Below are 12,165 nucleotides of genomic sequence, written 5' to 3' on the forward strand. Positions count from 1 at the left end.
ATTATTTTTTCTGCAAGTATATATATAAAAGAGCATTATGTGCATTTTTTTTTACTGGCAACCGACTAAACATCCAGTGTTTCATTCATTCATATATTCATTTAATGAAGATTTATTAAGGACCAACCACAGATAGGAAGGGTGGGAGGGAGGGAGACGCAAGAGGGAAGAGATATGGTGATATATGTATATGTATAGCTGATTCACTTAGTTATAAAGCAGAAACTAACACACCATTGTAAAGCAATTATACTCCAATAAAGATGTTAAAAAAAAAAAAAAAAAAAAAGGACCAAGCACAGGAGAAATAAACATTGAAGAAGACAGAGCCCTTTCCCTCACAGAGCATGGGAACAATGCTTACATCTGGGCCATAGTACATGCACAGGCTGGATCACCATGCTGTCATTAAAGATGATACACTCCAAGAATATTTAATGACTTGGGAAAGTATTCAGATATTTATATTTTTATCAAACATTTAAAACATTATAAATGTTTGAAAACATTATATATTTTAATTCTGGTAAGACGCAAAAGTGTTGAGTGGTTCCCTCTGGGTAATAAGGAAATGATTTCTATTTCTTCAGTGTGCTTTTCTGTAGTCTCAAAATTTATACACGTGCTCATTCTGTGATGGGAACAGATGCTTTGTCTGTTTTATAAGGGTAGACTCCTTGCTTCCTGGCCTTTCTCTCATTGAACCTAGCTTTGTTAGCCGTGATCTCTCCCCAGCAACGTCTCCCTGATTCCAGACGAACAGTTTTAAGTTCACAGTAAAATGGAACTGCAAGTGTGAAGATGCCTTAGGGTACCAGACCATATACATATCAAGATACATACACTGATTTGAGTAACAAAAACAATCCAGATGACTCAGCTTTAACGTGAAAAGAAAGCGGCTTTTTACTTCTGCCACCACAGGGAAAAGTATACAAACTTCCTGCAACTCCCTCCAGGCACTACCTGCAGGTCCCAGGTCCCAGGTCACTCTACTTACCAAACCCTGAGGTCATGGTTCTTCTGCCTTATCCATCCTATCTCCATCCTCTCTTGGGCTCAGTCAGCCAGTTGATGGTCCTGACCCACTTCCATCCCCATCTGTGGGGATATGAGGATTCACCTTTCCAGGTGAAAATCAGGGACAAGTAAAGAATAAAGTCCAGCAAATAAAGTTCAAAAATGGATAAATGCCATACTTGAAAGGAGGGGACCAACTTCTCTCTATCATACATGAAGAAGCAGCTAGAATGTGTTTGACCAGAGGCTTTACAGAAGGGACTTCTGCATGGAGACAGCTGGGGTAAGGAGACCGCTCTTTTTTCCCTCCAACTCTAAAGTGTATGATAATTCACTCATTCAACACCTATTTACTGTATACACATGATGTACCAAGCACTGTTCCAGGCTCTAGAGCTACACCAGTAAACCAAGCAACCAGCCCTCATGGAGCAGCAGGCCAGACACTCAAGGGCTTCGGAGTAACCCTGAATGGCAGGGGGCCTGAGTGAGGTTTTAGAGCAGAGGAGTGACATGCTCTCTCTTTCCTCTTTAGCCAATCACACAGGCCTGATTCCTGGGCTGTTCCCTCACATTAAAACCCGCTGAATGGGGGCTTCCCTGGTGGCGCAGCGGTTGAGAGTCCGCCTGCCGATGCAGGTTCGTGTTCTGGTCCGGGAAGATCCCACATGCCGCGGAGCGGCTGGGCCCGTGAGCCATGGCCACTGAGCCTGCGCGTCCGGAGCCTGCGCTCCGCAAAGGGAGAGGCCACAGCGGTGAGTGGCCCGTGTACCACAAAAAAAAAAAAAACACTGAATGGACCCTATCTCTAACCTTTTACTTTTTTCCTATTAATGGCCATGTTCCAAGGCAAGGAGGGAACCTTCACCCTGCCCCATCAAGACTTGCTGTAAACTACAGTGAGACAGTGAGAGGGGTGTTAGACCAAGAACACACTGCTAGATAGGGGAGCAGGGAGGCCAGAAACACCCCCTCGAGGCTGTGGATGCAACGGAAGTCGGGGAGGCAGTGGAGACTGTGCTCCGAGTGACTCAATACCCAGTCTTCAGACGGCTGCTTCCCCGGGGGTCGAGCACCTGCACCCCCCAGCTGCCTGCAGCCTCCATGATGAAATCAGAGGACCAGACGGAAGTGCCCTCACAATGGTCTTAAGGGTTAAAAGCTAGGTTCCCAGGCTGTAGCACAATTAATAGTAAATTTTGTTTTCATTTAATAAAACTACAGATATGGGGGCGGGGGGGAAGCACTGCTTAAACCAGCTGTCTCCACCCCAGTACCACCGTTCACTCATGCTTTTCATGAATTGTGAGGGATGTTACCATCAACTCGGATTAATCAATTATAACCAGGGGAGGGTTGGAGAAGGTGACCTCAAATCACAGATAAAACAAATGTCATTGGTATAAACTTCTTTAGTCAAAATTGTGGCCAGTTTTAGGCAACCGGGTGAATGGCTGCAGTGCTGTGTATGACCCTAGTTGAGCCAGAAGGACCTCCTTCTCATGTCCTCTCTGAGGACCCACTGCTCTGTCTCCAGCCTGCTCTAAACACGTCAGCATCTGGCCACTCAGGAGTGTTTGCCCATCGGCATTTGCTATGAACCCCAAGCCACTCTTGGGATCTGATAAATCAGTGAGAAGATGCATCAGTTAGTTACCTTCTATTCTGAGAACTTCACAATTATCTTTGGCTTGACCTGTGCACTCCGGTTAAGACCCTGGCATTTCATTCCCTGCTGTAACACCAGTGTATGAAGAGTCCAAGTAGCCTAATCAATAACAAAAAAGTCTTCTTCTGGGTTTTCCTCTTTCCAAGAATGCTAAAAATATTTGATGAGGTGACCCACAAACTAATTTTTCTGTGTCATTCTTGCCAAACCTAGGAGTATTAGTCTGTATTGAATTGCAAGTTCTTTAACATTTTCCCTTTTCTCAACATCTTCAACAATTTTGAGATTTCTTTTTTTTCTAACATTAAGTTGTAAACATCCTCCCTTGGAGTCCAACTTTTTAATTTCTAGGCTCCAAATCTAAGTGGGGAAGAGCAGGTATGTTTCCAAGTTCCATATAGATGCAGTGCAGATTCTGTTTGTCACTACGTGGGTCTAAAAATAGACAAACTTCTGGGTGTATAGATAATTTTGCTGATGTGTGGTAACTTTATTTTTTGAATGAGCTAAAATCAAAAGTTGCCCGTGATGCTGAGTGCCAAGGTATACAATCAACTTACATCTTCAAATGCATTACACCATCACTGCATTCACTGCATTCTGAGATACCCTCTCGAGGCATACTGAAGATGGAGGCCAAGCTGACTCACTAGGAATGGGGCACGACCCCCGGGGTGGCCAAGCAAGCATGTCACAGCCTCCAAGAGCCACTGGGAAACTGAGCACTTTTATATTGATATCGTTAGTTACAGCCTTAGCAACTTCTCAGTTTAGTGATAAAAATTTAGATGCATGTGCTCCGTGTATAATATCTCTACCCTAACACTTTTTACTAAACTAACAGTTTATGTAACTGATGACCGCTGAGTTCATCATTGGAATTGACTGAGCCGAGAAAGGTACTCTGAACATTAAAAGACCGATGTCCTTTTTTTTTTTTCAAAAATCCTAAGGAGAACACGACTATCAGGGTGGGAAGGAAGGTATCAGTGGAGGCACTACAAAAAATTTACTGATTGGCTATCTCAGCCACAGCAAACACACTAAAGAAACACGGTGACACTTAATGAAAGGACGCTGATCCCAAAGGGAACATCAGAACTCATAACCTAATTTTTTTAGCTATTTTATTAAAAAAAAAAAGTTCAACGTATGCAAAAGTACAGTAAATAGTATAATGACTCCCCCAAAGACCTATAATCCAGCTTTAACTCAAATTCTGTCTTGTTCCCTCTATACACTCACCCACCTATTTACCTGCCCCTCATCCAAGATTATTTTGAAGCAAATTCTAGACATTATATAACTTCATCTGTAACTATGTCAGTATGTATCTCTGAAAGATACAGACTTTTCCTTAAACATAACACAGTAGTATTATCACACTTTAATAATTTTAATGTTAAAGATCTTTATTAATTTTGTTTTAACTTTTTATTTTTTTATTAATTTAACTTCAACAATTTTTAATATCAAAAAGTCGCTATTCAGGTTTCCCCAATGGTCTCAAATATTTATTTACAATTTTTTTTTTTGGCCGCACAGCTTATGGGGATCCCCGATCAGGGATTGAACCCACCCCCTTGGCAGTGAAAGCGCGGAGTCCTAAGCACTTGACCACCAGGGAATTCCCTACAATGTGTTTGTTTGAATCAATGTCCAGTTAGAGCCACACATTGCAATTGGTTGATATATCTCTTAAATCTCTTTTAATCTAAGGTTTCCTTCCATCTCCATCTTTTTTTCCTTTACAATGTATTTGTTGGTAAAACTATAATTTCCCACAATCTGTATTTTGCTGATTACATCCCTGTGGTGAGGCTTAACATTCACTATAACTTAATTTCCCCCATTCTTTCTTACTTAGCTCAGAACAAGGCACAGAAACACATCCCAATAAAATAGCTAAAACAACAAAACAAAACAAAAAGCAGTCTGATTGTCTCTGGAAAGGACCAGATGCTGACAAACCCAAGACTGAAAATGCCCCACAGACGCGGAACCAGCTACATGGACTAGAAAGCCAGGTTTAAATCGGGGACATTCCTGAGCTGGCCACAGTAAACAGGGCCATCACCTGCAGGTGACACAGTGTGGAGGTTGCAGGAGTGGTGACTGTTTTCTGTCTGAGGACAGAAAGGTTTCCAAGGTTCAAAAGTTTCATCTTCAGAGAGAAATAAACCATGGAGGGGAAAGGAGGCTGGGGGAGGGGTGCTCCTGAGTTGGCCTTAGCATGTTAATCAGTTTTAAATCTGCCACCACTAAAAACTAACATTTCAGAGTCCAGAGGAGGGCAAAGGCAGTCCTGTTGTTTTCCAGAGGGAAGCAGGTTGGACTCTAAGGACAAGAGGCACAGACTCCCAGAGCTTCTACACTGGAAGGACAACCAGAGCACAACCATTTAAGTCACAAACTGTGACAGGCAGCAGCGTGAAAAGGCAATGCAGTCAGCCCCCTCCCCCCACCCCTCCCCCTGCACAGAAAGCATGTGCTCTGCTGGTTTTCTAATAACGGGACACAGTTGGCTACAAACCCTGGAGGAAAAAAAGACTTGACCTTAAATCCCAGCTCCTCCACTTAAAAGCAGTGTGACCTTAGATAACCTGCCTAACCTCCCTGTGCCTCAGTTTCCCCATCTGTTAACTGGAGATACCATTGTCTGTCTGCTAGAACTCTTGTGAGGGTCAGTGAAGTTATTCGCCGAGGCCCACAGTACAGTGCCCAGCACAAGCTCATTATATGTTAGCCCTTTGCCCCCAAAGATTTCTACCAGGCCACCCCAACCCAAACCCTTGCAGGGAGCCAGGACAGCACCTGCTGGATGTCTAGCTGCGTTACCGATGCGGTCTGTGGCCATGCATGAAGCAAAGCCAACTGACCCATAAAGGGTTCAATCCCATGATCCTGATCTCAATAGCACGGCTCCAACCAACTGAGCTAATTACGGTACAGTTGGATTCAACTCAGCTTGCACGGAGACACTCTTAGCTGTTCATACAACATTCTTAAACAGTTTTGTCCTAAGATGCTATGTGACACAACACACTTGCCAACTTTACTAATGACCTCATCTTTAAAAAATCTTAATGTAATGTAGCAAACAGATGTGTCCCTTAAGAGGATTAAGGTGGAAATTCATTAGAGCAATAATACCAGTGGATTTGTGTTCTAAAACTAACGCCCATCAATCAACTTAGTGCACACTCCATCTTAGCACTGCTCAGCTTCCAGGAGAACCCTGGAGAACTGGACAGCCCAGGTCTTTACCCTCGAGGAAGTTATCTGTGAACAGGGGAGACAGAGAGAACCCTCCTAGCCCTGTACTGAGTCTGACCTAAATGACCTCTAATCCATGCTGCTCAGACTGCAGTGTGTACAGGAATCACCAAGGCATCTCGGGGAAATGCACATTCTGCTCCAGCAGGTCTGGGGAGGCCTGAGAGTGCATTTCTAAGAGCCTAGGTGATGCCCAGCCCACACTGAGAGGACCAAGGTTCTAATCCTCCCAGCAACTGGCTATCTGACAGGTGGGATAGCTGAGGCAGCAAGGGAACCACAAAGACAAAGGTAGTGAGAAAGGAATGAACAGGGCACAGTCAAGGCTAATCCAATGAGAGCATGGAACTCTGAGACGTGGGCAGGCTGCCTGGAAGGAAAAAACTCAAGACACAAAAGTAGTAGAGTCATTAAGGGCTCAGACCTGGTGCCAAATGCCAGCTCTGGAATGTCCCACTCACATGGCCCACCGACTTTTTTGTGCTTTGGGCTCTTCTGCTGTGAGATGCAACAGTACCAGCGCCCGACCCACGGGGTGGCCGCAGGCTCGGCAAGACGGTGCGTGTCTGGGACGGTGCTTGGCTTGGGCACGTGGCCAGGACCTGGGAACTGTTATTATTCTACTCTCTGGTCCGCAGCAGCCACGGAAACATTCCCTGAATTAAATTACTAGGTCATAATTGCTGTTTTGACACGCGAGCTAGTTACCAGTTTTTTGGTACCACCACAATTCCAGTTTTGCCTATCAAAAAGAAGCAAGAGTCCTTAGAACCTTCACTTTTGGTGTCAAACAATCCAAAGACGTCTCAGCTTTGAAAGGTCTAGGATTCTATTAATTCTACTGCACAGTTTTTTCTAAATTATAAGTCCTGTAATTACAATTATTTTTCTTCTTAAGACACTGAACCAGAAATAAACACCTGTTTATGCAGCATTTGAAAACAAAAGGCCTCACATAGTCCAGATAAGACATATAACCACCAAAATAAACATCTCCCTCAGTGAGAATACGGTACCTGTTCTGACCCTTTTGTTATCAGACTAATCATTTATTGAATTATTCTCTTAGAACTACTATAAAAAGCTGGGGTGGTTTTTTATTTTTCAGTCTAGCAGCTTGGGGAAAAAATGATAAAGCATTATAAGCACATGTTGTTTTTGTCCAAGACAATGGTTTAAATGAACAACTAACTTCAAATGGAGTCAGCAAACATGAGATAAGTGTATACATATTTCATTAGGTTAGGAAAAGATGCATAGACTCAAGTTTGGGCTGGAAAGGACCTAAGAGGTTAACCAGTTCAAAGGTTCCCAGCACAGGAGAATCTCTAGGGGAGCTTTACAAATTAAGACCCTCTGCAGGGGCCTTTTAGGGGGCTTGTTATACAGGTGTGTTCACTTAGTGAAAATTCATCCAGCCGCTCACTTAGGCCCTGCACGCTTTGCTGGGTGTGCCATCTCCTTCAAGCAAAAGTCTACACCCCCAGGCAGGATGGCTGAGGACGCTGGGAGTGTCTGCATGTTTCACAATCACGCTTCTCCCCTCTCACCACCCAGAACGCCCCCTGCCCCAGGAACGCCTCCTCTTGCCAGGCTGGGCTCCGTGGGACATGGAAACCTTATCCATGGCGGGGGCTTGCCCATTCCCTCACTGTTAGCGAAACTATTTGTTCCCACCTCTGACTGTGAACCCTACCAGGCTGGAATTCTGTCTCAAGGCTCTTACTCATGCTTGTAACACCTGCCCCAGGCCAAAAAGTACCTGGCCTAGGAAGCTGATTCAGGAAACTCCCCAAGTTAATGGAATGGAAGTCCGAGGAGATGCGGCTTCTGCCCACAGCCAAACAGCTGGTCCAGGGAGCAGAACAGCAGTGGAGTCTCAAGCTGCACAGACAAGGTTTGAATCTCAGCTCCCCACTCCTAACAGAGAAACTAGGTTATTTAATTGCTCTCTGCCTCAGTTTCCTCATCTGTAAAATAGGTATAGTAAAAGTCTGCACTTCACAGATGTGTGTAATATTAAATGAGATCCTGCACTGACATCCCTAATAGAGTACAAACCTACATACCAAGTGCTCAAAACTCATTGGCTCTTTCTATCACAGATGCGTCATCCAACCCAGCAGATTCCCTGCTGAAAATTAACTAGGATTTTACAACATAAATGTGCACCTAGGCACATAGATGCCCTGAATTCTCCTTTACAGAACGCTGCTAATAGAACTAGCCAATCAGTCGGCTCTAGATGTGAAAAACAATGCCAAACATCTGACTATACTGCAAGGGTCTGCAGGCAAAAGACTCAGACTGAGGCTGGCTGGGCCTCCCACAGGACAAGGAGTGAAGGGTCTCTGTGGGACGTATTTGGGTTCCATTTATTCTACAAGGGCCATCTCAGAAAGTCCTGTGAGCCAGGGCAACTGCTGTGCTGTGGCTTCTAGGGGGTCGGGGGCAGTGGAGGGGGTGGTGTAATGCTGGAGCATCAGGATCTCCTACGAGACCAGGAACACTGGATCAAGGCTATGGGGCTATTCCATGGAAACATAAAAATGTACTTCAGGTTCCAGCTTGAAAGGTCAGCCGGTGTACACAGGGCTTGAAATCCAAGGAAAGTACTTCAAGGTCACAGGGCCACAATTATGAGTCTTCTGTGGTTTCAACAAAAGATCACTGTAATCAGAGACCATAATGAATGAAATAACCATGATGCTGAAGAAGCCCTTCGAAAACGCTTAACTGAACCCACTGGTTGAGTAGAACCAAATAACCGACAAAAGTGATTCTGATAAGCTGAGTCCACAATAAAAACATCATTCTCCCAGTCCAACCTTTTATGGCCAGAGAGGTTCCCAGGAGCAGTGACTGTATCCATCCTGCACCAGCACAGAGAAAAGGAGACAGAACTGCCCCATTCCTCATTCCTGAAGACAGGTTACTCATTAAGAAGTGGCGTTTGGGAGGCGGGGGCGGGGGGCGGGGGGCGGGGAGAAGCAGTGATATAATAGACGCCACTGCCAATGTTCACCAGTACCCACACCAACCTCCCTCTCTATTTCCAAGGCAGGTGAACAGCATACAGAAGTCTAAAAAATTTTTTTAAATCGATTTTGTTCTTTTTGGCATCAAGGGTTATCTCTTCCAAATATTTATCAGTGTTGATCCTCAAGGAATAAATCATCTACAAGCTCTGATATGAACCCTAAGCCAAAATACAAATGTACCGGGGAAGTAATTCTTCAAGGTGCAGTCACTAAGTGGGAGAAAGGGCTCTCCTGGGTAACTAAATGCTTGGCTTTCAACGCCCAGCTCTTCGCAGCACACACTTTGCAAGATGCCTGCCCTGAAAAGGGTTAAAAAAAAAAACTATCGGGTGGACTGAGAAGCCATTCTTCCCAGGGGACACTCATTTGGGGCTCTGTGCGCGCGCCGCCCCTCCGCGCCCCCGCCCCTCCTCCCACAGCCACTGCTCCTCCAAGGTCCCCCAGGCCACCTGCTTCTTCTAAGGAAAAGGGGCTGCTCCGAGCACTATCGTAGCGCGCGGGCGGCGCCCTCCGCGGTGCCCCGCAGGGGAGGAAGGAGAGGTGTCCCCGGGAAGCGTGCTTTGTCGCGAGGGTCGCACGGCCGCCCGCAGCGGCCCCAGAGGCCTGAGAGGTTTCGTCCCGCGCGTCGCTCGGGTCTCCTCTGCGAAGGACCAGAGCCCCCCGGGGCCTGGGTTCTTTCCGCGCGCCGCTCGGCGCCCGCCCGGGTGCGGGGACCGACTGCCGGCGTCCGAGCCCCACCCCGCCCACCCGGCCGAGCGAACGGCGCGGCGCGGGGAACCTTCTCCATCCCGCCTCCGACCGGCGCCGCACCTGTTCTGCCCAGTCCGCCGCCCCCCCCCCCGCCCCCGCTCCGGGCCGGAACGCGGGGCTGTCCTCCTCGCTGGCCTAGGAGAACCCGAGCCAGCCGGCGGGCGCCCGGACCCCTCTGCCTAACGGAGAGGGGGGAGGTCTGCCCTTGGGCGCTTGTCTCTCGGCTGCGCCCAGCCCAGCTTGCCCGTGGCGCCCCTACCCCGGCGCGCCCCGCAGCAGGGGCTGCGTCCCGGGGGCCCAGCCCTCCCGCGCCGGGCCGTACCTTGTGTGGCGCCCGCAGCAGCCGGTGGACCCCGGCCAGCTGGGTACCGAGCGCGAGGTCCTCGCGGAACGTGAACAGCGGCGGCCGGCTGGGCTCGGGGAAGTTGGTGCTGTTGAAAGGGTCCGTATCGTCCAAGAACTGCACCCGGCAAGCCAGCGTGGCCATGATGCATCCCTGCCCCGGGGGGGCGCGGGCCCCGGGATCTGCGGGGCCGCGGACCGGGACGCCGGGGTCACCGCGAGCAGTGGAGGCCGCGGCCGCAGCTCGCTGGCTCGCGGGCTCACAGGCTCCAGCCGCGGGGGGCGGGGCGGGGGCGGGGCCGGCGGGCCCCCTCCTTCCTCTCGCTCTCCGGCTCCTCCCCTCCGGCGTCCCCCTTGTGCCCGCCCGGCTGCCGCCGAGACCCACGCGACCCGCCGCGTGGAACAGGAAAGGGAGGATGGCTCGTGCAGTATCCGCTGCCCTGCGCCAAGTCCGCTGGCGGCGGCGGCGGCGGCGGCGGGGCGGAGAACCCCCCGACCCCCGGCGGGCAGACCCCAGCAGCGCGGACACCGCCTGGGCCGCCGGCTGCACGTGCGCCCCGAGACCGAGGGAGCCCCGGCCGAGCTGCACCCCTCGGGGCTCGGGGAACCGGGGTATGGGGGCGGGGCGGGGGCATAGCCGTCCCCTGGCTTCTTATCCATCTGGGAGAGGGCTTAACTCTTTCCAGATGAAGGCGGCGGCGGCCGGGCTCCCGCTGCCTGGACTCGGAAAACCCCAGCTGGGCTCCAGGAGGCGAGGAAGCCGGCCCCCGGCAAGCAAGCGGGGTGGTGGCAGGCACCTGGAGCCCTGGCGAGGGTTCCGGGGGAGGTTTCCCTTGGGGAGAAGGAAACTACAAAGGAGGAGGGTGAACCGGCGAACCCTGGTAGCTGTTCTTAAGAGACAAGCCCGGGGGCGCCAGGCGGGAGGCCTGGGGAGCTGCGAGGCTCCGCTTCGACACCCCAGCGCCAGGCCTGACGCCCTGGTTGACCCTCGGCATGACTGCGGCCTCTTAGCCAGTTAGGTCTCCGAAAGCCCTAAACGGAGCTAGTGGGGCCGCGGGGGGCGCTTCCGGCGAGGTCACCGAATTGCACGGAGCCGGCAGAGAGCTAGGGACCCGCTGGCAACCGAGGGACTTGCAGGGAAGGTTTGCAGCCTGCCCGCCTTGGCCTGCCTGAGCCTCGAGACTCCTGGCTGCTCAAGGGTGACCCCCTTCGTTTCCAATAAGAACTCCCGGTTTTCTCCATTACCAGGCTGTGGCCAAGGCCGCGGTTCTCCCTGTATCTTAAGTAGGTCTTATGGAATATACCCAATCGCTCTCACATCCGCGTCTTCACAAGACGGCTCTAGAACATGTCTCTCTCCTTTTCTTCTGGCTTCAAGGCAAGAAACACGCATCCCATACTTAGCCTCTTCACCCGCACCTTTAACCTTCTCTCTCTATGGAACCTCCCCGTCACTCGTGAGGCTTATGCCTGTTCTTAAAATAACAATGATCCATGACACCTGCTCATTCCAGCAGAACTTCTAGTTCTCCTTGCATTTGCTAATCATCTCTCTGCATGAGTCCTTTAGACGGGCCAGTACACCAACTTCACCATCAGCTCTTCGCCAGAACACTAAACCTGAAAATCCCATTCCTTTGACCCCCACTTCCTACCCTCCCATTTTCACCACGACGTTCACCCCTTCTCAGTGAGGGAGCCGTCCAGTCTTTCTGGTGGCCTCATTTCTCATCTCTGTCCCAACATGAATGCCACCCCATCAGCTCAGAGGCCTCCTTACTGTACCACTTTCCCGGCCTCACCTGTCAGTCCCTAGGTTGCTCCCTCCCCATCCGCCAAGTGCCTGCTGGCAATAGTCACTCTCAATGACCTATACACCCCAGGTTCCTCAGCACTGCTCAGTGCGGCCTCCCACTCCTCTCAGGCTGCCACACACTTCTGCCACTTTCCTCTACCTACAGATTATTCAGTAAAGAAAATCATGTCTCCGGTGTGAAGTCCTCCCCTTCCAGCACTCCCTCCTCTCCATCTTCCATCTCCAGCCTACACCTCCTCCATCTCAGAAGA

The 12,165-nt window shown here is 49.7% G+C and overlaps 1 protein-coding gene across 2 annotated transcripts in view; it reads right to left on the minus strand.

Moving 5' to 3' along the window:
* Positions 1 to 10,370, minus strand: part of FHOD3 (formin homology 2 domain containing 3) — a 494,793-nt gene extending 484,423 nt beyond the window's left edge. Inside the window, exon 1 of one of the 2 annotated variants that reach the window (XM_065890566.1) lies at positions 10,079 to 10,370. In XM_065890566.1, coding sequence (XP_065746638.1) covers positions 10,079 to 10,243 — 165 coding nt within the window. In that variant the 5' untranslated portion in view covers positions 10,244 to 10,370. The remainder of the gene's footprint in view (positions 1 to 10,078) is intronic. The other variant, XM_065890567.1, reaches the window with a different exon arrangement.
* Positions 10,371 to 12,165: the final 1,795 nt, after the last annotated feature.

Source organism: Phocoena phocoena, chromosome 13, assembly GCF_963924675.1.
Source record: "Phocoena phocoena chromosome 13, mPhoPho1.1, whole genome shotgun sequence".
Taxonomy (NCBI): domain Eukaryota; kingdom Metazoa; phylum Chordata; class Mammalia; order Artiodactyla; family Phocoenidae; genus Phocoena; species Phocoena phocoena.